Source organism: Telmatherina bonti (assembly GCF_933228915.1).
Source record: "Telmatherina bonti genome assembly, chromosome: 7".
NCBI classification, from domain to species: domain Eukaryota; kingdom Metazoa; phylum Chordata; class Actinopteri; order Atheriniformes; family Telmatherinidae; genus Telmatherina; species Telmatherina bonti.
The window spans coordinates 8,747,717-8,774,454 of record NC_136625.1 but is presented as its reverse complement, the minus strand read 5'-3'; the positions used below and the strand labels follow the sequence as shown (position 1 = coordinate 8,774,454).

Here is a 26,738-nt window from a genome sequence, read left to right as displayed (position 1 = left end):
CTGGAAGAACATCTGTGTCACATCCTGAACCTGATTCATTATCAGCAGCAACAGCAAAGTGTCTCCATTTCTTCCTCATAAAACACTGATAAAGTCTATTTCTAATGAATTTACACTTGAAGTTTACATGTTTATGTCAGTATCGTCTCTGTGGAGAGTCTCTAAAGCAGAACTGTAAACATACGAGAGGCTGAAACAGAAGCAGATCTGTTCAAAGTCTGCACTGATCCTGCAGATGAAGCATTTCATGTTACATGTTAGTTCCTGTAGCCGCTCCCAGCAGATATTTCCTTGTTCCCGCCCCTCCACAGATCTCTCTGCATCAGGATGGGTGTGAGCAACATGGTGGAACATGCAGCTGCTGCAAAGACTCATTTCCTGCTTCATGTGAGATCTGTTGCCCTGCAGAGCACACAGATCCTTTCTGTTCAGAGAAAGTGAAACTGTTTGACACTTACTGCCGAGAGGAAAATGGCGCAGCAGGGAAATCAGCTGGACCGAGTGAAATTCTGCTGTTCCATCTGTCTGGATCTCCTGAAGGATCCGGTGACTATTCCCTGTGGACACAGCTACTGCATGGACTGTATTAAAAGCTTCTGGGATGGAGAGGATCAGAAGGGAATCTACAGCTGCCCTCAATGCAGGAAGACCTTCATACCGAGACCTGTCCTGGAGAAAAGCACCATGTTTGCTGATTTACTGGAAGAGCTGAAGAAGACTGGACTCCAAGCTGCTCCTGCTGATCACTGCTATGCTGGACCTGAAGATGTGGCCTGTGATTTCTGCTCTGGAAGAAAACTGAAAGCCATCAAGTCCTGTTTATTCTGTCTGGCCTCTTACTGTGAGAAACACCTTCAGCCTCATTATGAATCACCTGCATTCAAGAAACACCAGCTGGTGGAGCCCTCCAAGAACCTCCAGCAGAACATCTGCTCTCGTCATGATGAGGTGATGAAGATGTTCTGCCGTACTGATCAGAAGCGTATCTGTTATCTCTGCTCTGTGGATGAACATAAAGGCCACGACACGGTCTCAGCTGCAGCAGAAAGGACTGAGAGGCAGAGAGAGCTGGAGGTGAGTCGACAAGAAATCCAGCAGAGAATCCAGGACAGAGAGAAAGATGTGAAGCTGCTTCAACAGGAGGTGGAGGCCATCAATCACTCTGCTGATACAACAGTGGAGGACAGTGAGAAGATCTTCACTCAGCTGATCCGTCTCATCCAGAAAAGAAGCTCTGATGTGAAGCAGCAGATCAGATCCCAGCAGGAAACTGAAGTGAGGCGAGTCAAAGAGCTTCAGGAGAAGCTGGAGCAGGAGATCACTGAGCTGAAGAGGAGAGACGCTGAGCTGAAGCAGCTCTCACACACAGAGGATCACACCCAGTTTCTACACAACTACCCCTCACTGTCAGCACTCAGTGAGTCTACACACTCATCCAGCATCAATATCCGTCCTCTCACACACTTTGAGGATGTGACAGCAGCTGTGTCAGAGCTCAGAGATAAACTACAGGACATCCTGACAGACAGATGGACAAACATCTCACTGGCAGTCACTGATCCAGATGTTTTACTGTCACAACCAGAACCAAAGAGCAGAGCTGGATTCTTAAGATGTTCATGTGAAATCACACTGGATCCAAACACAGCACACACACTGCTGTTACTGTCAGAGGAGAACAGAAAGGTGACATTTATAGATCAACATCAGTCTTATTCTAGTCATCCAGACAGATTCACTGACTGGTGTCAGGTTCTGAGTAGAGAGAGTCTGACTGGACGTTGTTACTGGGAGGTGGAAATGAGAGGAAATGTTTCTGTAGCAGTCGCATACAAGAATATCAGCAGAGCAGGAGATGGGAATGAATGTGTATTTGGATATAACGATAAATCTTGGTCATTAGAATGTTTCGAAGACAGTTTTGAGTTTTACTACAACAAGATCATTACCTCCATCTCAGGTCCTCGGCCCTCCAGAGCAGGAGTGTACCTGGATCACAGAGCAGGTATTCTGTCCTTCTACAGCGTCTCTGAAACCAGGACTCTCCTCCACAGAGTCCAGACCACATTCACTCAGCCGCTCTATGCTGGACTCTTGATCGGTTCTGGATCCAGTGCTGAGTTGTGTAAAGTGAAGTAAAGTTATTTTCTCTGCTTGTTGCTGAGAGTTCATTGTTGTGACGTCTCTGCTCTGCTGTTCTCTTGTTTATTTGACTTTTTTTATTTGCTGGGTTTTCTTGTGTTTCTTTCTTTTTGGAGGAAATCACTGCTAATGATGATTTTTATTTCCATCAATATTTCTCCACATGAAAATCTGAACTTCTCTGTTCTCTAAATATGTGTTGAATATTTGTATTGATGTATTTGTATGTTGTTGTTTCTCTTCCACTTCATGGAGCCAAACAGAGAAATCAGCAGACCTTCTTTCATCACACATTATTTTACTCTCAACACTTTGGAAATGTAAAAATCATTTTCTACATGGAATTACTTTTAGTTGTTCTACAGATCAGATGTTGTTTTTCTAAATCAACAACAAATAAGGTATCTAATGATGAGATGTTCAGAAACACTCATTTCCAGGATGAGAAGAAATCAGATCATTCATCATGTTTAATGTCAGAACAAAGTCCATTTTTACAAACAAATAAACTTTGAAAAAATGAAGAAAGTCTTTTTGTGGAATAAATGAAACATTTTTCTTCCAGATTTATTTCCTTTATTCTCCATGAAGAGTTCAGAGTGTTTGCAAACTTGAATCTCACATCTACAAGTTCTACTTCCAGCCTGAAAGCTGATTGGAACACTGAAAGCTGGAAAGTCTTCTCTCCCATCTTTCCCAGGTTCCCTGAATGCAGCATCAGTGTTGCAGGTTGGGACTCGTGTGAACAAAGCTTTTCTCTAAACGTACCATGTAGGTAATTTTATCAGTACTTACAGTTCTGTGTTTTTCTTCTTCTCACAGATACCTTGTAGGTCCACAGATGTTTCATAAATCCAGATTACTTAAAGTGTCTTTTGTTTCTCCCCCTTCTCTCTAAAAGAACAGAAAACCTAAAAAACAAAACCTCCATCTTCTAGAAATAGATTTCAGTAGAAGAAGAAACTGTTAATATTTCATCCATGTGGGATTTAACAGGAAATTACAGGAAAACTTCAATGAATTCCTTCATAAATGTGAGGAAATGAAGCTGTAAACCAGCAGCTGTTTTAGGATTTAAGAAGATTGTAGTTTTTACACAACAAGCCAGACACAAGAATGATGGTGGTGAGCCTCCAGAGTCACTAGTTGGAGAATTAAAAGAGTTAAAAGAAAGAAATTGACAAAGAAAAAAAGATGATAAAGAGCCAAAGCAAATTTCTATATAAAGCATTTTAATAACAGCAGCTGCTGAACAAAGTGCTGAAGATAAAATAACTAAAGTGAAACAGTGAAGAGGCCTTTCTGACCTGCAGTGGCAGCGAGGTCCACAGTTCTGCTCCCTCCACAGAAAAAGTTCTGTCCCAGAGATTTCTGCTTGTTCTAGACGCTCATGTTCAGCTTTTATTTCACTTTAAACACAGAAAAACTGCTGCTGGAGTCATTCGACAGCTGTTCTCTGAAGCCTTTAGCTCATCTGAGGTCTTGCAGAATGTGCAGAATGCTGCAGCCCGACTCTTGACAAAAACCAAGCGATGGGAGCACGTTACTCCTGTACTGGTCTCCCTTCACTGGTTCCCAGTTACTTTTAGAGTCCAGTTTAAGATTTTATTCATTGTTTTTAATGTTTGCATTTTATCTTTTTTAACTGAGCTTCTGCGGCTCTATGCTCCGTCAAGAGCCTGAAGGTCTGCAGATCAGCTCCTGTTGGCAGAGCCTAAAACCAGGATCAGAACTAGGGGAGATAGAGCTTTCTCAGTGGAGCTCCTAGACTGGAACAGCCTTCCCCTCTCTGTTAGGGCCTCATGCTCCCTGGAGCAGTTTAAGTCCAGCTTGAAAGCCCATTACTTCTCCCTGGCATTTAAAACTTAGCTAAACAGGATATCTTGGCTGTTTTTATTTTTTATTTCCATGGCTACTGACTTCATTTATTTTCTCTTAGTTGGGTTTTATTGTTGTGTTTTTACCTGTTTTACTGTGTTTTTACCCGTTGTCCCCGTAGTATTTTCTTTTAAATCAAAGATAGTTTTATTGATATCATTAGTATGCATGCTTTTAATTTGGTTTTAATTTTGTTCCACACTTTGGTCAACGGAGGTTGTGTTAAATGTGCTATATAAATAAAATTTAAATTGAATTGAAACTGAGGAGTGACGTAGCGGCAGATTTTCTGTTATTTACTGTTGCTTGTATTTTATTTTCCAAGTAATACAAGAATTATTTGTGTTTAAAATCACAGTGGAGGTGTGTAAATATTCATTTTAGAGCTTTTACGTTGTTTTCCCGTTTTGTCCTGATGTGTAATTACATGTCTAGAAAAGAGTTGGTTGCGATGCAAATGGAGACATGAATGCAGAACATTCTCCTTTCATAGCTTAGATAAATCCTCAGGTCTTGTGTTGTTTGAGCTGTCCTAACTACATCTTAAAAGGAGTCAACAAGTTTAGATGAGCAGTGTCTTCAGATGGAAAATAATCTGATATGAAAGGAACAAACAGTCTGGTTCTCCAACCTCTCCTCATGAAACAATCCAGTCTGTCCACATACTTCTTGTTCCCTCCCCTTCAGACCTGCAGGTGGATGATGGCTGGAAGCAACATGTGATGAAGCAGAAGAGCTGATTGGCTCAGTTCTCTGAAAAATCCCATGATTTAGACCAGAGCTCAGACTAGTTTCTGTTTTAAACAAATGAAACAGACACAGCCTGAATGAAATGAATGGCTTGTTAACAGGCTGCAAAGAGCTTGATGAGGAAGTTCATGAATCTGAATCAGGTGTGTTAAAGCAGGGTTGCCTCTAAAACATGCAGGGCAGCGGGTCCTGAGGACCGCCATTAAAAAACATTCATTTTCCAAACCGCTAAGTCCAGTTCAGGGTCAAGGGAAAGCTGGAGCCCTTTCTCAGCAATTAGCAGGCAAGAGGCAGGGTACACCCTGGACAGGACGCCAGTCCATCACTGGGCCAACTGGGAAACACTGCCTTAAAAATATACAAAGCCATGAACAGATACTCAGATTGTTTGCACAACAAATGTCCTGGAATAAAGAGCAAAGAGTTTTCTGTCTCAGTGGTGGAGTTGTTGAACTGGTACCAGTTAAACTTACAGGAGAAGAAACACACAGGAAGATCATCTCCATCATTACCTTTCTGTAGCAGGACAGGAGCACCAATCAACAACGACTTCACATGTTCAAAGATGTGTTGACACTCAGGAAATGTGTTTTTGGACAGAGTGGGCAGGTTAGTGGGAACACGAGTGTGTAAAAGCTGCAGCAGAAACTTGTATAATAGCTCAGCATCCTGAGAAAGTGTTGCAGAACGACAATGAGGCAAAAGCTGCTGCCTCACTTCAACGATGTAACAGTCAGAGAAAATATGGCATGAACGTTCAGACTGACATCTCTGTAAAACCATCAGATATGGAACTAATGTTGCAGCATCTGTGGCCCATTACTTCCATACTGTACAAAAGATCTGAGTCCAGTCTTTTATAATAAATCTAAGAATCACTGGAAACACAGCATGTCCCCAGCGTATGGAAGGATGCTGTTTTTGTCCCGGTCCCCAAATCAAATTGTCCACAAACAATGAATGCTTTTAGACTGGTTGCTTTGATGTGGAAATCTTTGAAGAACTGGAACGTCAGGAGATCCTGGAAAACACAGAATGTGAATAAGATAGACTGCAGTTTGCTTCCAGAGCCAGAAGAGGGGCTGACGATGCCCCTCTCACCCTGCTTTACTTCATTCTTAAACATCATGAGGGGAGGGGGCGTCATGCTCGGCTTTATTCATCCACTTTTCCTCCGTTTTGAACACAATTCAACCTCATATTCTAACCAAGAGGCTTTTAGAACATTTTAATGGAAGCAGTCATTTATGAGGCTGGATTGTAAATGTTTTGACCAACAGGACACAGAAGCTTTAATCAGACAAGGTGTGTTCCTCTACAGGCTCACCACAACATGTTATTTATTATTCACACAAATATGTGTCAAAGCTCTTTTAAAGATTGTTTCATCTTTAAATATCCAGATGATTCTGTGATTATAAGCAGGGCCGGATTAAAAGTGCACAGGTCTCTGGGCCCAGAGTCTTCCAGGGGCCCCGTTCCTCACCATACCATTGTGAAAATTGTGAATTGTGAAATGACATTTCTAACATCTCTCAGCCAGTGGTACCAGTAGCAATACACTAGACACTGTGGTGGAACTATCTGGCTTTTATGTACATTTGGTTTCATGTCCAAACTGCTGTCATTTACCCTACGTGGGTCCCACACATAGACTGTATATTTAGAGATGGGCGGAGCCTCTGTGACGTCACCCGTAGGTTGCTGAATAGTTGAGTTGAAGCTCGGTGGGCGGTTCCTACCATCACCATCTTGGCAGGGTCATGCGTGTCGTCTCGCCCGAAAAATACATATATGGGCAAATGGATGAAGCTGAGAGGGGGGCTGTGAGTGTCATGGTGGATGATTGACATCGAGCTTTCTGTAGCTAAGAGCTAACCGAGCTAACCAGGAGATAACAGGAGCTAACCAGCTAACGGAGTTAAGCGGACTAAAGCTAAGTCACATTGTTAACCGGCTAAAAACCGCGGTTGTTCTACGTTCTTTTGATTGACAGATTAGATACCTGTCAATCAAAAGGACACGCCCCCAATATGCCAAACTTCAAGATTAAAATACTTTTAAACGGGCGAGTTAGAAAAAAATCCACTCCCCCCGCAGTTGTCATGAAGGTAAACCTGATCTATTAAACCGAAAATGGATTTTTGAACCAGGCTGTATACATGTTTATTCCTGCTGTAAACATGTTTATTTCTGCTGTGAAGCTGGTCTTTTTAACATGGGAGTCTATGGGGATTTGCTCTGATTTGGAGCCCCTAGTGGATGAAGGGGGAACTGTAATTTTTTGCACTTCTGCGTAGGCTTTACTTTTAACTGCTGGAGGTTGCCGCTTGGTCCTACATGGACCCCGAGAGGGTGTGGGATTCTGGGCCTGTGCCCATCATACCCATTGGATAATCTGGTCGCGATTATAAGTTTGCTCCAAGGTGATGAACACAGTCATGGCCTTGTTGACAGCTTTGGTGTGACAATTGTAGGAAAAAGCCAATTTTCCAGATTCATTATAAAGAGACAAACTATGAAAGTTGCAGTTTTCTAAAAACCTTGGGACCTTCTTTGACTGCACAGTGAAATAAAAGCAAACTGTGAAGATGTGTGACAAAAGGGGCTCCAGCATTTATTCTGCTTGCAGACGTTGTCCTGTTTACATGTCAACTAAACAATGATGACACTCTTTTGTTGTGCTTTTATTAATCTGTTTTAGCATTTTTTTTTATTGTGTCATGGTTTGGAAGTCCGTCTGTCAAAATGAGGAACTCAAACATCCTGATCATTAAAAGGTCCAGTCACCTCAGCTGAGTCTGGAGTCGCTGTTTACCAGAGAGATGCAGCGAATAGCCAGCTCCATTTTAAGTGACGACCCTCTGGTGAGTGAGTTCCAGCTCATGTCATCAGGATGGAGAACTAGAGCTTCTATTTGTTTATTTGATTTTATTGTTTACAGTTTGACTCATTCTTTGTCCTCCTACCTCAGTCTTTTACCTGTTGTGACCAAGTTTTTTATATTGTCATTTATTTTAGTGTTTTCATGTATATATTCTTCTTTTATGGTTTTTAAAGTCTTTACACATGTACGTCTCGGCCCTTGATGAGATCAGTGCCCGTTCTTTTATGGTTGTGCGTTTGTGTATCTGTTGTTGTTTTCTTTCTGTACAAAGGGTTGCCTCTCTTTTCTTGTAAATCCAAACTACCTCCACGTATCAACAAAGTCATCTTGACCTTGACCACCACATGTGAAAGTGGTCTGGGTCACAGCTGAAAAATAAGATTTGTGCTGTTCAGGTTTTTGTTATAATCAGACATGAGTTGAAAATGGGTTAAAAATGTCTGTCTACAGCGAGGAGATGCAGTCTGAAAGACGGTTGGTTGTAAATGACCAAAACCAAACTGGATCTACTGATTCCTGAGGTAAACAGGAGCAGAAAGGAATATTTAACGTGTGTTATATAACAAAAATGAGGAAATAAACTTCTACTTCTTCTGGAATGTGGAAAAACTTGAAAACACTCCTTGTTCTCCGTCCACATATTTCCTTGTTCCCTCCCTTTCAGACCTGCATTTAATCAGAAACGTAAGCAAAACTGACACTGTTACTGAGAAGTGAAATGTTATAAAGTAAAGGTATCAAATGAACATAACTTAGTTATTATCTGCTGGATTCCAACCCTCAGGTAAAACGTGTCATCATCCAGCATGATTTCATGGAGCTTTATAATAAACTGCCATCACTCCAGCAGAACATTTTCATCTCCGGCCCCACCCCCACCTGCGGCAGAGGAGTGGGCCGCTTCAGCAGGTTGCCCAGCCTGAACACCTGGCTCTCCTTTGCCTTCAGCGCCCACAGCATCAACTTTATAGACAACTTTGACGTTTTCTGGGAAAGGCAACATCTTTTTGGTGCAGATGGTCTCCACCTGAACCGAGCTGGCACCCGCGTTTTGTCCGCCAACCTGGCCTATGGATTACAGCATGCACGTTCCACTTACCTTCCCACACCTGCTCCAACTAACCCATCCCCCACCGATTGATGTCCCCCAGGGCCTTGTTCCTATGTTTTTAGTTCCACCTCTGGCACATATAATCCTGGACGTGGACCTTCTGTTCTTATTAATAACCATCCAATCCCTATAATCATTACTCAAAGATATAAAACCAGATTCCATCATAGTTCCTCTGCTAACCTTAATAATCTCAGAACTCTTCCAAAGCATCAACAATTCAACCACACAGTCCATAAGTCACCTGTCACTGTAAACATGGCACTTTTAAATGTACGTTCCCTTTTTAACAATTCTTTTATCAATGACAGGATTTTAGATAATAAGGCTGATTGCTTATTTTTAACTGAAACATGGCTGGGTACAGATGCACCAGTTATTTTCACGGAGGCCTCACCACCAAATTTTAATCTTTTATTCTCCTTTAGAAGTCACAAGAAAGGTGGTGGTACTGTATCAATAACAAATAAGCTCCTAAATAAGAGACAAATACTTTTAGATCAGTACACCACCTTTGAGCATCATGCTTTTGTTTATAACAGTCCCCATATCCTCTGCATCACTGTTTACAGACCACCCAAACATGATGCTGCTTTTATCAGTGAATTTTCCAAACTTTTATCAGCAATACATGCCGCCCACAATCTTATCATCATATCTGGTGATTTTAACATACACATGGACAATCCCTCTGATTCAATGACAAAAGTGTTTTTAAGTCTATTAGATTGTTTTAACTTTACACAACATAGTAAACAGCCGGCTCACAACCGAGGACATACATTGGATTTAATTATTAGTTATGGCTTGTCAGTTAGTGTGTCCTCTGTCGTGGATTTTGCCATTTCGGACCACTACCGTGTGTTTTTAACATCACCAGTTTTAACCAGCAGGGGGCCTCAGTGAGAACTGTGAGGAAACGATATATTATTTCTGAAGTAGCTGAAAATTTTATTGAAATTTCATACCAAACACCTTCTGAGATCTTACCTGCTTCCTGCGATTCAGCAATTGATACAGCAGCTCCACTTGTATTAAAAACCGTAAAAACCAAACTGAAGCCACCGTGGAGAACTGAAGAAACAAAAGAGCTGAAACAAAACTGCAGGAGAGCAGAAAGACGATGGAGAAAAACGAAACTTGTAGTGCACTATGAAATCCTGCGTGATCACCTAAGAATCTATAATAACACAATAAAACAGGCAAGAACTGATCACTCCTCAAAACTCATAACTGTCAAGAAAAGTAATCCAAAGTTCCTTTATAAAACCATTGATATTTTAATAAACACTGGTTTTAATAAGTCCTCCATGCAACCATCACAAACAGCATGTGAGGACTTCGCAGACCACTTCAGAAGTAAGATCAATGCTATCAGATCCAGTCTTTTATCTAAATGCAGTGTTGATTTGAACAAATCTAAAGCATTGTTTTTACCCGAGGAGAAGCTGGAGAGTTTTGTCCTGGTTGATACGAAGATGCTTGGTCGAGTTTTCTCCCAGCTGAACCCAACAACCTGCCTTTTAGACCCTATTCCCACATCACTGTTCAAGACATTTTATGGCTTCTTTGAGTCTGAGTTTTTACTCATAATAAATTACTCTTGTCAGACGGGTGTCTTCCCCACCGCCTTTAAAACAGCGGCGGCGAAGCCCCTTCTGAAGAAGAGTAATCTGGATCCCAACATTCTTGATAACTACAGACCTGTATCCAACTTGCCGTTTCTTAGTAAAATGATAGAAAAAGTTGTTTTCATTCAGCTAAACGAGTTTTTAAACAGGAATAATATCTTAGAAAAGTGTCAGTCTGGTTTTAGGACAAACCACAGGACTGAGACGGCACTTTTAAAGATTGTGAATGATCTAAGAGGCAATCTGGATACACACAAACTTTCTGTCCTGGTACTGCTGGATGTCAGTGCCGCTTTCGATACAGTAGACCACCAGATTTTATTAAACAGACTCAGATGTCTGGTGGGCCTCTCAGGTACTGTTTTAAAATGGTTTTACTCCTATCTCACAGATCGACAGTATGGATACTTGCTCCTCAAAGACCCATAAAATAAAATGTGGGGTTCCCCAAGGATCAATTTTAGGCCCATTACTTTTTAACCTGTATAGGTTGCCACTTGGGGATGTCATCAGGAGACACGGCATTGATTTTCATAGCTATGCTGATGATACACAGCTTTACATCGCCGTGTCTCCTGATGACCTGGAGCCAATTAACACCCTTTTAAACTGTATTTTAGATATAAAGTCATAGATGGCAGAGAACTTCTTACAGCTCAAGCAGGAAAAGACTGAAGTTTTAATCATCGGTCCTGAAAACAAGAGAGAGATCATTTCGTTCAAACTGCAGAGTTTTAAATCCTCCCAGTGTGTACGAAATCTGGGTGTTATGTTTTGACTCTGAGCTGAAATTTATTCCACATTTATTTACATCTTTTTAGATCATTTGATTGATTTATTTTATATATTTATTTACATATTAGTAAAAATTTTATTATTTTATTATTTTTTAAATGGATTTTACTTTAGTTTAGTTATCGCTCCAGCTCTATCCTCATTGGGGTCCTCTTCGCCGAGGGCTGCCCCTGCTCTGACTGCATGGGTGTTGCTGTGGGGGCTGTCCCTGTCGGGTGGGTCGGGATCCAGCGCCACAGCGTTACAGTTGTAGCGTAGGTCCTGTCTGCCCGGACCTGTGTGGCCCCCATGGTGGTGGCCTGGGTGGTCTTGGTTGGGGGTGACCCTTTGTGTAGAGGCTCCCTGAAAATATTGTTTCTTTATCTGGTGCATATCTGGTACAAATGCACCTGGCCATTCATCTTCTTTTAACTGTAATGGGCTAATAGGGCATGGGTCAGGGTGGTTGTGGGTGGGTGAAAGGGGACAATGGGTGGGTGTGTGTGTGTGTGTTTTATCTATTTTGATGTAAATTGTGTTATAATGTAAAACACTGTATTGTTTTTAAGCACGAAAAGTACTATACAAATACAGTTTGATTTCATTTGATTGAATATGATGTGAAAGTGGTCTGGGTCACAGCTGAAAAATAAGATTTGTGCTGTTCAGGTTTTTGTTATAATCAGACATGAGTTGAAAATGGGTTAAAAAGGTCCTTCTACAGCGAGGAGATGCAGTCTGAAAGACGGTTGGTTGTAAATGACCAAAACCAAACTGGATCTACTGATTCCTGAGGTAAACAGGAGTAGAAAGGAATATTTAACGTGTGTTATATAACAAAAATGAGGAAATAAACTTCTACTTCTTCTGGAATGTGGAAAAACTTGAAAACACTCCTTGTTCTCTGTCCACATATTTCCTTGTTACCTTCCTTTCAGACCTTCATTTAATTAGAAACGTAAGCAAAACTCACACTGTTACTGAGAAGTGAAATGTCATAAAGGAAAGATATCAAATGAACATAACTTAGTTACGATAGAAAATGAAATAAAATGTAAATATTTGATTGAATGAAGTGAATAAAAGCAACGTTTCCTCTGGTCTTTAGATGTGTGGGAACCTGTTGCTGCAGAGATTCCTGAAGAGAAGGAAAATCTCTGTCAGACTGAAGAGAAACTTTCCCGTTCAGACGTTTCTGACTGAGAGGAAACCTGTTGGCTCCCAGAGGAGCTTTATTTAATGTCCCTCATCAGGATACAGAGTCCGTCTAGTTGTAGTGGAAGAGTTGGTCTGATGTGGAAAATCCATCTGATGTCTGGAGTCATGGAGGATGGATGGTAACAGGACGCTTCCTCTGTTACATCAGCAGAACTTTAAGTCTGCTGCTTGTTGGAAACATCTTCCTTTCTTTCTTCCTGTAAACAACAAGGAAAATGTTGTGAATTCATTCACCTGATTTTGACAGTTTTTTAATAGATGATAAAAATAACTGCAGAGAGGAACACAGTGTTGCTGCTTTTAGTTAAATCATCTCAAATTAAATCCATATGTGAAGGTCAGAGAGGTTTAGAGGAGCAACTGGAATGAGATGTTAGAGTCAGGAAAACGTCCAGCTTTCATTAAATCTGATGCTTTAGTAACGTATGGCATCAAAATATGCTCTACATACTGAAATACATCACTTTTTTAAAAACAAAAAAACTTTTGTTTTTCTTGTTTTCAGGTATTTAAATATGTAAGAGGGGAAAATAGACCAATAACCACAGCAACAATAGCAGACAGGGTCAGTTCAGGTCTGGCACATAGAAAGTCATGAATTAGCAGAAGTTGTGGATCACAGGCCACAACGTTCAAATAAAGTGTTTTATACTTCCTATTCAGAAAGGCTCTTGGCAGCAGCAAAGGGGAAGATTTCATTTCTCAGATTGCAAAGTAATGTGTTATACCCTGGAACCTGGGCTGGAGTCAAATCCTGGAACGGGCATATACTGAGAAAGACTCAAGACACGATGCTTCACCTGCAGCAGCTCTGGCGTGAATGAAGCATGCGTGTAGAGCCCCCCCTTCCGATCCCTGCAGGCATGACCAGTCAAATGGGAATTACAAGCTAGACCAAATCAACCGATCACAGATCATTTCAACCTCCCATTGAATCAACATTTGACTGATAAAACAATAAATTTACCCAGTACAAATACAACTGCATGGGGTAAAACTAGTTGCTACTTTAAGTTCAAATAGGTTGTCCAGGGTTTCCAAAATATCTCACATTTACTTGCATATCTCAGAGAGAAGGTCAAACGTTCCATTGATGGAACATTATATCAAAAACTGAGATAGATGGGGGGGTTCTTTACCGAGCCATTTTCTGGTTATTGCCTTTTTGCAACTGATTTTATGAATTTGTAAGAGGTATCTGTCCTGTTTCTTTAACTCTGCTGGCAGATTCCCCAGATATAAAAGAATGAAAGAAGATCCTATATGAAGGCCTAAAATTGATCTGATTTCATTAATCACGTCCCCTACAACACTGAAAGTGTAGGACATTCCCAGAAAATGTGGAAGTGACCTGCTGACGTATTGCCACACATCCTCCAGCAGTGACCGAGCTCAGGCCTGTTGGTTTGGGACCCTCTGATCTTTGGGGTCGGAAAGAATCTCAGGATATTTTTCCATGCAAACTCTCTCCACCAGCCAGAGCTTGAAGTGGATGACTGTGTTGTGCAGATGTGAAGCCAGTCCTCCTCATCGATCTTTGCATTAGTCTCCTTTTCCCACCTGGCTTGGACATATGTGGTGGAGCGACCCCTCTCCTGCTGCAAGGATGCATACAGCTTGGAAATCCGTTTACTATTGACTTTACCTTTATATCCCTCCATAAATATTTTAATAACGTACACACCTTTCTCTGTTGTCCACTTAATGTTTTTGTTATAATAATGTCTCAGCTGGAGGAATCTGAAAAAGTTGTTTCTCGAGATTAAAGTGGTTTTTAAGTTGTTGGAAGGTCATTAGTCCTTTATTATCTGTGATTATTGAGTGTTCGAGGGTGAGCCTCGAAATAACAGCATTGCTGGTTGAGGCAGCAGATTATGGACTATGATCCCGGTTAGAGAATCAAGGCACTTGAAAGGAGAGATCAGGTTATCTTCTTTAATGAAGATTGGCATTGGCCTTTCCGGCGTTGAAGATCTTTACATAAGTGTGTCTGTGTGTGTGTGTGTGTGGCCTGAAAATAGAATAATAAAGACGTATCACAACATACTCAAGATTACTCAGTTAAATATGTACAAATGAACAACTGAATTAGCATAGGATTTTAAAGATCTTCAAATGTCACAGCTTATATAAAAACTGCTTCTAAAACAGAATATGAGAGCACCAGTGTAATATTAGCAGAGAAACAATACAAGCCTAACAGAAATATGACCAGAAACAAGCATAACTAACAGCAAAACCACATTACTTGAATTAAATATAATTAGTCAAGCATGGTCACAATTACAACAAACTGAGTTGCAATATTGACGTTTCAAGCTTAACTTGCATAATTAAACAATCTCTATGAGCATCCAAATTGGCTGCATTAGTAGCAAATAAGGGCAAAGCTAACTACTACTGTCACAGGCCATTTAGTTAACTCAAACTCACATAAATCTTTCCATAAAACATCACAAACTCAGGTAGCGATAAGATTATCAAGAACTAAGAACTGGAATGCACTAACATTTCCTCAAGAACGCACACAAAACCACAAAAGCACACAGAAAGTCCTGGTAGCGTCCCAGAGTCTGCTTGTGAGCTGGCCTGCTGCTTGTCAGTGTGGCTGGACATGCCCCAACAAGTTGCAACAACATTAATTCTCCACTAGCAGAGGGTGCTGTTGGACTTTGACCTGTAGGGCTTTCTTACACTGAGAATGAAATGATTCCTAGACGTTCCCAGTTTTTAAATCTAATTCTGTCTAATTTAGCAGGTATGAATTGTGTCATGTGCTGTCCAGCGTAATATTTGTGTGTTTTGTTCAAATTCTCTATTCTTCAGTATATTTTTCCAGATGTTCAGTGGAACTTTTACCCAAGGAGGGAGATTAGTCATACAATTATTGGAAAGGTTTATGTCTCTTATTAACGAGGGGAGAGGGAAATTTATCAGTTCTTCTTCTATAGACCATGACCTCTGGCACATACTTCACGCCAACCTCCAGAGCCTTCAAGAAGATGGACCTTTAGCCGGTCTTTAGGATCCCAAAAGACTTCTACACAACACATCTGGCCTTTGACAAGCAGCAGTTGTAGCAAGCTTGCAGGTGGTTGGGTTCGGGTTAAGGGTGCCTGCAAGGCGTCACGAGGCAGATGGGCAGTGACAAGCAGGGGTAGCCACCATCTCCAAGGATGCAGTAACATGGTGGGGGGTAGGACTGCTGGTAGTAGATGGGGCTGTTCTGCAGGACAAGGGCATCATGAACTGACCCACAGTATCCCACGAAGACGTCCAGAAACCTCCCAGTGTCGTCGCTGATGGCCTGCAGCTGGATTGAGTGGAACAGCTTCCTGTTAAAATAAAAGGCAGCATCCTCTGCAGGGGGATTCACCTGGACATGGCAACCATCAATCGCCCCCACCACTCGGCTGAAGGCAGCAGACCCAGCTAGATGGATGAAGAGGGCAACCCAGGTGAGGGAGTTTCTCTGCAGTCAGATGGCGGCCAACTTGGTAGAGGAGGCCGGCGATCTTTCCACTCACCCTGTGCACGGCTCGGTGAATGGTTGCCTGAGGCATTCCAAAAGCCCTGGCAACCACACGGGAAGAGCTGGCGCTGGTCGGCCAGAACAGAAAGACCAGGGTGTCAATTTCTGGCCCCCAATCACGGTCGGATTTTTTTTTTTTCCAGCAAAATGTATCTAACAGTGCAGAAGATGCAGACGCAGAGAAAACACACCAACACACACATTTTCCTCATGATCTTTACGTTTCAGTGGAGTTATTCCTCCTCCTGCTGGTTGAACACTGAATTACAACTTTTAATACTTTTTCTCATCAAATCCATCTTGACTGCAGCAACAGTTAATAATGAGATGAAAACAATCATTTCTGCACATCTTCCAGCAGAAGCTGCAGATCTCTGACTCTTATGCAGCTTTTAGTGGAAACTGTATAAGAATCAATGAGACGGAGAACCTTTTAAAACCTGATAAACATCAATAATGTGGATTTAAAGTGTGTATTTGTAGTTTTTATCAGAGTATCGTCTGCAGCTGGTTAGTTTGACCTCACATTCTCATCTCCTGCCTTTTATTTTATGACGTTATAGATGCTGTTTGTACATGTCGTCTGCACAGAGTACAAACTCCTCCCATGAATTTAGTTTATTCAGCAACACAACAGCTGTAGCAGCTGCTTTACAAAGTAGATTTAAGAACTGTTTACAATCACATGATGAATCCACAAAGTGTGTTTCAGGATCATTTAATGACCTCTTCAACAATCCTGCATTAATAAAGAATGGAAGTAAATCGTGTACTGTCCCTTTAAGAGTCATGTGTTTCCCTGTTGCCTCCATGACGGATTTGCAAATATACAGATGTGTTAAACCAACGTTCTGATCTTAGTTTTCCAATATTTTCTGACTCCATAAGTCACATTGTAGAACTTTGCTCTTGTTTATAATCTACCATGCTGTCCACAAAGGAGTGATTAACCCTTCTGAGGTCCTCTGATGGAGGACTGAATGATGGACTCATGAAGTTTTAGATCACACAGCATATTAAATAATATTCCATTTAATGATGAACATGTTTTATTCCAAAGCAGCTGGTTTTCCTTCAACCTGAACATCTTGTTTTTATGTCTGAACCTGAATAAACTGGAAGAACATCTGTGTCACATCCTGAACCTGATTCATTATCAGCAGCAACAGCAAAGTGTCTCCATTTCTTCCTCATAAAACACTGATAAAGTCTATTTCTAATGAATTTACACTTGAAGTTTACATGTTTATGTCAGTATCGTCTCTGTGGAGAGTCTCTAAAGCAGAGCTGTAAACATACGAGAGGCTGAAACAGAAGCAGATCTGTTCAAAGTCTGCACTGATCCTGCAGATGAAGCATTTCATGTTACATGTTAGTTCCTGTAGCCGCTCCCAGCAGATATTTCCTTGTTCCCGCCCCTCCACAGATCTCTCTGCATCAGGATGGGTGTGAGCAACATGGTGGAACATGCAGCTGCTGCAAAGACTCATTTCCTGCTTCATGTGAGATCTGTTGCCCTGCAGAGCGCACAGATCCTTTCTGTTCAGAGAAAGTGAAACTGTTTGACACTTACTGCCGAGAGGAAAATGGCGCAGCAGGGAAATCAGCTGGACCGAGTGAAATTCTGCTGTTCCATCTGTCTGGATCTCCTGAAGGATCCGGTGACTATTCCCTGTGGACACAGCTACTGCATGGACTGTATTAAAACCCACTGGGATGGAGAGGATCAGAAGGGAATCTACAGCTGCCCTCAATGCAGGAAGACCTTCATACCGAGACCTGTCCTGGAGAAAAACACCATGTTTGCTGATTTACTGGAAGAGCTGAAGAAGACTGGACTCCAAGCTGCTCCTGCTGATCACTGCTATGCTGGACCTGAAGATGTGGCCTGTGATGTCTGCTCTGGAAGAAAACTGAAAGCCATCAAGTCCTGTTTATTCTGTCTGGCCTCTTACTGTGAGAAACACCTTCAGCCTCATTATGAATCACCTGCATTCAAGAAACACCAGCTGGTGGAGCCCTCCAAGAACCTCCAGCAGAACATCTGCTCTCGTCATGATGAGGTGATGAAGATGTTCTGCCGTACTGATCAGAAGTGTATCTGTCTGGTCTGCGTTGTGGATGAACATAAAGGCCACGACACGGTCTCAGCTGCAGCAGAAAGGACTGAGAGGCAGAGAGAGCTGGAGGTGAGTCGACAAGAAATCCAGCAGAGAATCCAGGACAGAGAGAAAGATGTGAAGCTGCTTCAACAGGAGGTGGAGGCCATCAATCACTCTGCTGATACAACAGTGGAGGACAGTGAGAAGATCTTCACTCAGCTGATCCATCTCATCCAGAAAAGAAGCTCTGATGTGAAGCAGCAGATCAGATCCCAGCAGGAAACTGAAGTGAGGCGAGTCAAAGAGCTTCAGGAGAAGCTGGAGCAGGAGATCACTGAGCTGAAGAGGAGAGACGCTGAGCTGAAGCAGCTCTCACACACAGAGGATCACACCCAGTTTCTACACAACTACCCCTCACTGTCAGCACTCAGTGAGTCTACACACTCATCCAGCATCAATATCCGTCCTCTCACACACTTTGAGGATGTGACAGCAGCTGTGTCAGAGCTCAGAGATAAACTACAGGACATCCTGACAGACAGATGGACAAACATCTCACTGGCAGTCACTGATGTGGATGTTTTACTGTCACAACCAGAACCAGAACCAGAACCAGAACTAGAACCAAAGAGCAGAGATGGATTCTTAAGATGTTCATGTGAAATCACACTGGATCCAAACACAGCAAACATACGTCTCTTACTGTCAGAGGAGAACAGAAAGGTGACATTTGTTAAACAAAATCAGTCTTATTCTAGTCATCCAGACAGATTCACTGTCTGGCGTCAGGTTCTGAGTAGAGAGAGTCTGACTGGACGTTGTTACTGGGAGGTGGAAATAAGAGGAAATGTTTCTGTAGCAGTCGCATACAAGAATATCAGCAGAGCAGGAAATGGGAATGAATGTGGATTTGGATGTAATGATAAATCTTGGTCATTATATTGTGACCAAAACAGTTTTACATTTTCCTACAACAAGATCAGAACCTCCATCTCAGGTCCTCGGTCCTCCAGAGTAGGAGTGTACCTGGATCACAGAGCAGGTATTCTGTCCTTCTACAGCGTCTCTGAAACCAGGACTCTCCTCCACAGAGTCCAGACCACATTCACTCAGCCGCTCTATGCTGGACTCTGGATCTGGCCTGGATCCAGTGCTGAGTTGTGTAAAGTGAAGTAAAGTTATTTTCTCTGCTTGTTGCTGAGAGTTCATTGTTGTGACGTCTCTGCTCTGCTGTTCTCTTGTTTATTTGACTTTTTTTATTTGCTGGGTTTTCTTGTGTTTCTTTCTCTTTGGAGGAAATCACTGCTAATGATGATTTTTATTTCCATCAATATTTCTCCACATGAAAATCTGAACTTCTCTGTTCTCTAAATATGTGTTGAATATTTGTATTGATGTATTTGTATGTTGTTGTTTCTCTTCCACTTCATGGAGCCAAACAGAGAAATCAGCAGACCTTCCTTCATCACACATTATTTTACTCTCAACACTTTGGAAATGTAAAAATCATTTTCTACATGGAATTACTTTTAGTTGTTCTACAGATCAGATGTTGTTTTTCTAAATCAACAACAAATAAGGTATCTAATGATGAGATGTTCAGAAACACTCATTTCCAGGATGAGAAGAAATCAGATCATTCATCATGTTTAATGTCAGAACAAAGTCCATTTTTACAAACAAATAAACTTTGAAAAAATGAACAAAGTCTTGTTTTGTCTTCATTTCAGTGTTTCTGTGAAATCTGATGGAGAAAATATCAAACTAATATGAGGGAATAACTGAGCAGTTTTCCTGGAACAGCAGAAAGAAATAAAGTTTCCTTTATTCTCCATCTAACATGAAGAAGTCAGACTGTCTGGAAACTTACATCTCACATCTACAAGTTCTACTTCCAGCCTGAATTTAATGTTTAATAATCTGTCATTTCATTTAATTTCTGTTCAGATTTTCATCCCACATGATGACGAGTTGGAAACAGCTGCAGCAGCTTCACACACACCATCCGTCCAGTTTGCTTTCTAACTCTACAAACACTGAACGTCCTCAGTGAAACAGTCTGTGAGGCTTTGACCTGAACCTGGACAATAAATCCCACTTTAAAGCTTGTAAAACTACAGACAGTTTCTCCAGGAGATCCAGTCATCGTTCAAAGGTTGAAATTCACCAGGAGTGGAGAAGATCTTTGTTTTCAGCTTCGTTAATCTATAACACACTCTGCTCACACCTCTGCTGCAGAGAAATCACATGACTAAAACCAGGTTTTATTGCTCCATTCAACACATAAATACAATATATATTAATTAAACTAGTACATTTATGAACAGATATGTGAGTGAATATACTCAGTAAATTGTTTCCCTTTATTTCACCTACTTTATGAAAGTCATTATCTTGTCAATACTGACAGAATACTGACATGTCGGCGTGTTCAGGACAGGACCATCATCATACATGACCAGCTTGCTGCAGATTGCTCGTAGTGTCTGTCAGATGTAACTTCCTGTTTAATGAGGAAACATCCAGAGTTGAGCGGTTGCCTTGGCAACCACCTTTATCCAAACTCAAACACGGAATAACTTTGAGCCACACATGACCTGAAACTGGAGAGAAAAACATCTGAAAGCAGCAGGATTAAATCTTTAGGAGTTCTTTAAAATATAAAGTTTCTAAATCCTAAAAATGTTGTGATAAAAACCAAAATGGCCGACTTCCTGTTTGGTTTAATTAATGACTGATAAAAAACCGTTTGTAGGTTCTGACATGGTGAATGTGTGGAGAAAATATCATCCCTTATTATGAGCTGCAGAGTCCCAGCTGCTACATTAGCACTAGCAGGACTGAAGTTTTGGGTACTCCCTTTGAGGACTGAGGAGGGATGATTTGATCCCCTGCCTTGGAATGTGGTCGCTGATTAGTCACTATTGTTATCCAAAGATTCACCACTGAGCAGGCTTTGCAAATGGTTCTGAGTGAAACAAGCCTTTTTGACTCTGAAGCAGATGACATCGACCTTCAAGCAGAATCTGACTCGGAGCAGTCTTCGGAGGAAGATGCTCCCCCTCCCCTGAAAAAGAATCCTCGCCTGGGTACCACGGTAACAGAGACCACAAAAGATGGCACAGTTTGGCGTAAGGAAGAGGTTGGACGATGTCTGGATTTCACTCCTATTGAACCTTACGCCGCAGATGGAGAGCCAACACATGCAGCCAGAAAAAGGATCAAAACTTGTCTTCAAAGCTTTCTCTGTTTTCTCACTCACCAGACGCTTCGTATCATTCAAGTATGCACAATGGAGCATGCAAGGGAGACAGAGACTGTGGATTGGTTCATGGCTGTTCCACAATTGATGGCTTTCATTGCAGTTATCATCTGGTGACGAAGGTTCCATCATTGTCTGACAACTGGTCCGAGATGTATGGAAACGAAAATAGTTTTACATTTTACAACATTATCTATTAGAATTTCTTCCTCATTTACCAGAAAATTCCACGTTTTTTGCTTTTTCCCTGCAGAACCGTCATGGAAATGAGATGGATTAATATTTATCAGGGGTGTTCACCTGACCTTTTATAGGCAACACGTGGGCGTGACAAGATGTTCCCTCACGTGCGCAAAATTTCGTGTTGATCCTGATTAATAAAGTGAAACAGGCGTGGGACGTGCGTGCGCACCGCTTTGTAAATCAGGAAGTTTTTTTGCGCCACATTTCCTGTTTTCCGTACGTACACCACCTGTAGTCACCGTTGCTACGCACAGTTTGATAAATGAGGCCGCTGGTCGCCGCATCACAATTGACAAACAGTGTTGTAGCCATTTTTCTTTATTGTTATTTAATCTTCAGTTATCATAGCTTTGTGATATTTTATGTTTGAATGTTGAAGTTCTGTGTTGCAGGACAATGACTGGTGACGTGCAGGCTGCTAAATTTTGATTGGCTGTTCGACTCGGTCTATAATAAACAAAAAGAAAAGAAGACCAGAAGCCACTGGATCTTGGAGCAACACAGGCTTTTGACCTACACTGCTTTTAATTTTGTTTGTAGAAAGGTCTGGATTCAAGTTTCTTTGTGTCATTTTTGGTTTTGTTTTCTATCATTAAAACGACCAAAAGAAGAACTGGTTTCTGGACTTCTGCTTCCTGAAGAGCGTGTGTTGAGTACAAAAGAACCCTGAGGTCCAAAGCTAATGGGTCAGCCCTGCTGCACCCACAAACAGCTTTACCCATCAAAGACACGTTGCCCTATTCTGCAACATATCGCCACGAAACCAGATAAGTTTAGGATCAAATTTTGGGTGGCTTGCGACCTGAAATCAAAGTATATCCGCAATGTCTTTCAATGTGTCGGCAAAGAGCCCAGTCATCCCAAAGAGGAGAGACGGTCTGAGAGTGTGTGGTGATCCATTCGAAGCAATGCAAAATATTTACAAAAAAGCAGGAACATTCAAGCTGTCAAGAAGAAGATTGGAGTCAGAAGCAATGAAGTTAGTTTCAGTTGCTGTAAAACCGAGTTCTTTTTGTTTCTTCATTTCCTTCATGCTGCTCTGACAATCTGCATTCAACTCACAGCAAGAAGCTGCCACATTATTAGCATACTGGTCAGACCACATTCCAAACAGGAGGATCAAATGATCCCTCCATACTCTCCAAAGGTAGAGGGATCAAATGACCCCTCCGTAGTCCTTCTAGTGTTAGGTGGTGATATTGAACTGTTTGTGTGAAAGACACCTAGAAAATGAATATTTTAATATTCATGACGATGTGAGGAGGGTTAAATCTGCAAAATGTGATTCATGTGCAGGAATATTAAACACAACATAGAAAACAGGTCTTTGCAACACCTTTGGCTTCATAATATTTTTATTTGTGTTTTTCTTTTATTCTTGTCAGTCAGAACTTTTCATATCTATTGTGATCTGTGTGACTTGTGTCTCTAACAGTTTTCTGTTTTAAAACAATCTTTGTTTTTATTCTGATCATTTCATCTTTAAAGGGGATATTTCATGCAAAAATTCACTTTTCTAAGTGCTCAGAATTGTCTCGTGGTGTTTTAAGCATAGATTGTATATAAAGAGATGGACGCAGCCTCCATGACGTCACCAAGTGGTTTCTGAAGAACTGAATCGAAGCTCGGTGGGCGGTTCCTACCATCGCCATCTTGGCAGGGGCATGTGTGTCGTGGTGGTGCATTTTATTTGTGACTTTGTTTCATCAATGTAATTTATTGTATGTATCCAGGAAATATGTGTTGCATCATTCTGTTTGGAGAGCTATTGTTTAGCTAACCTGGTCGGTAAACAAGCTAACTGCTGGACACCTCGTGGTCCGTTTGTAGGGTCCGACAGTCGGGTTATTAGTAGCCCTAAAGTTCATGCTATGTTTTTGTGCTGCAGGAAGTTGTTGTTTGTTGCTAAAACAAAAAGTGTTCAGAATGCATTAGAGGACAGGTGTTCAATGCCAAGTCTGTTTTCACATGTATAAAGTATTAAAAGCACAAAATATGACAGAGTTGTACTGATGTATTATCCAGTATTGCGTTGTATGCATATAATATTCTGCATTGTTGTGTTAAAAGAAAAAGTCATTCATTACAGACGAGTGAACGGGAGAACTGCGTGGTGTGTTATTCACTCTTCCCCTTATCACCCTTTTTAAGGGCACAACAAAGGCTCCACAGAGACTCATTGAACAGATGTGAAATACTACTAGATGCTGTAGTAATTCTTGTCCTGTTGTATTGATGTAAGGTTAATTATTCTGAACAGTGATGCTGGACTTTAGTACTCATGATGGACCTTTAAGAGCCACTAATTAAGGTTAAGTTCACATTTAAAAAAGGAAGAAAAGGGAAGATGTAATGATTAGAGCAAATATAGAGTTTCTTATTTGTCCCCTGGATCGTTCGTTATGTGTTCTACGTCAGCCGTAATCTGACGTGTGGGGTGAGGCGGCATAAGCAGTTCCGGTGTGAAGAGTTGCATCACAGATGTGCTGTAAACTGGACTGGAACAAAAACATGTTATAATCAAGCGGCAACCTCCGGTGGTTAAAAGTGAAGCCTATGTGGAAGTGCATAAAACTGCAGTTCTCCCTTCATCCACTAGGGGCTCCAAAACAGAGCAAATCCCCATAGACTCCCATGTTAGAAAGTCCAACTTCACAGCAGAAATAAACATGTTTACAGCCTGGATCAAAAATCCATTTTCGGTTTAATAGGTCAGATTTACCTTCATGACAACTGTGGGGGGAGTGAATTTTTTTCTAACTCGCCCGTTTTAAAGTAATTTATGACGAACTCGAAGTTTGGCATAATTAGGGGCGTGTCCTTTTGATTGACAGGTACCAATCTCTGGCTTCAAGTAAGAAGAACATAGAACAACCGCGGTTTTTAGCCAGTTAACATCGTGACTTAGTTTTAGCCCGCTTACCTCCGTTAGCTGGTTAGCTCCTGTTATCTCAGGGTTACCTCGGTTAGTTTTTAGCTACAGAAAGCTCGGAGTTCGCTCAATGTCAATCATCCACCATGACGCTCACGGCTGCTCTCTCAGCTCCACCTCTTTGCCTATATTAGTATTTTCCGGGTGAGACGACGTGCATGACGCTGCTAACATGGCGACGGTAGGAACCGCCCACTGAGCTTCAATTCAGCTCTTCGGAAACCTACGGGTGACGTCACGGAGACTCCGCCCATCTCTTTATTTACAGTCTATGGTGGGGGGCATTCCAAGATGGCCGAGTAAGTAGATGCTTACTGCCGAGCTGCGTGAATATAAAGTATAAATACGGTAAATACAACTGTTTGACGTGAACTTTATTAAAGTTTTAACTGATAACATCAGAGACTATCCAAAAGGAATAAACTGTGAAATGTCAAACCGCAACTGAAAAACCCCAAAACGAAGCTAATGCTTACTGATGATACCCACGCTGCAGCAGGAGGAAACCCGCTAATCGATAACTGCCACAACTATTCGGCGACCTCGCTGGCTCTCCCATTGATGGAGGATCTGAAGGACGATTTTCCACATTTACCTTTGTCTCCCAGTCACTTTTTCAAGGAAGCCATTCTGTAGCTGCAGATGGAAGCTTCTGGAAGTCCCAGTGGGGCAATGATATCTGGTGTTCACATGGTTCAGAGAGGTCAGCCGGGATTACAACTTTGAAAGATCATTTTAATGGAACTGTTTTACATTCAGATTGTGATTCCTTGGGTCACTACATTTGTCTCTTAGTTGAATATAATCAGTCTATCTTTATTGCTATTAATATCTATGGTTATAATACCAAGCCAGAAAATGATAGACGAATTGATTTGATAGATGTAACAAGATTAGATTTCTGGCTCTCTAAATATCCTGATTCAACTCTCTTGATTGGTGGAGACTTCAATGTTACTTTAAATAATTTGATCGACAGGTGGCGCCAAGTCCCAAACTCAAGATACAATTAAAAAATGAAAGCTTTTATGGAAAAATGTAATTTAGTTGACATTTGGCGAGTAAAATTTCCTGAAGATATTTCTTATACTTGGAGTAACCGCCCAGGTTCACAAAAATCACGTTTAGATTTCTGGCTAATTTCTGATAACATTCCAAAGGAAAGTGTTGCAGTCAATATCCTTACAACACCTCTCACTGGTCATCAAGCAGTTTACTTCAAATTACAACTATCCACTCATATTCATTTTAGATCCTCATACTGGAAATAAAACTGCTCGCTCCTAGAACATATCACTGTTAAATCTGAAATTAAACGTTTGATAAAGTTATTTTGGGAGAAGGCCAGAAATGAAAAATCCTATAGTATCAATTGGGAACTTTTTAAATTTGAGGTAAATCAATTCCTAAGATAGTATGGCACTAAAATGACTAAATTAAAGGCAGAAGAAGAAGAAGAACTTATTACTCAAATCTCCTCATTATACCAACTACCATCAGAGTTGGAGCAGAACTCTGCTTACTTCTTTCGCTTAGAAAAGCATAGATCGAAGACAAATACAATTCATCAGTTAAACATTAATGGAAACATCACTGAAGATCCCAAAACCATCTCTAATTTCTACTGTGACTTTTACACAAAATTATTTAGCTCAAATCAGAATGCAGATAACACTGCTCAATTCATTTACTCTGTGAACAATATAAAAATGATAAAAGATTCTGACAGACTTTACTGTGACAGCCCACTTACTGAAGAAGAGGTTATTAAATCCATTGCTCTTCTTAAGAATAATAAGTCTCCGGGCACTGATGGTTTGGGAACCGAATTCTATAAATCATTCTGTGATCTGCTTGCTCCTTTCTTGTTCCAGGTGTACGTAGAAAGTATTGAAAAAGGCTTTCTCCCAGCAAGTCTAACTCAAGGCCTTATAACTCTTATTCCAAAGCCGAATAAAGATGTACTCTTTATTGACAACTGGAGGCCAATATGTCTGTTAAATAATGACTATAAAATGATGGCTTTGATTCTGGCCAGAACACTCAAAGATGTTTTAGATGATATTATAGATGAGAGTCAGTCTGGCTTGATGAAGAACAGACACATCTCAGATAACCTTAGACTTGTTCTAGACATTTTGGATTACTCAGACTTGATATTGGACGACTCATTTATCCTTCTCCTAGACTTTTACAAAGCCTTCGACTCTATCGAACATGAATTCATATTTCTTTCTCTTAAAAAATGTGGCTTTGGTGATATATTCTGCAATTAG

The 26,738-nt window shown here is 41.1% G+C and overlaps 1 protein-coding gene across 1 annotated transcript; it reads left to right on the top strand.

The window, feature by feature from the left end:
• Positions 1–471: 471 nt before the first annotated feature.
• LOC306758405 (uncharacterized protein) lies at positions 472–19,201 on the top strand (the record flags this gene model as incomplete). The annotated part of the gene is made up of 4 exons (XM_079243732.1): positions 472–2,130; positions 8,508–8,653; positions 17,350–17,425; positions 17,504–19,201. The coding sequence occupies 4 exons, from the start codon at positions 472–474 to the stop codon at positions 19,199–19,201; spliced, it is 3,579 nt and encodes a 1,192-aa protein (XP_079099858.1).
• Positions 19,202–26,738: the final 7,537 nt, after the last annotated feature.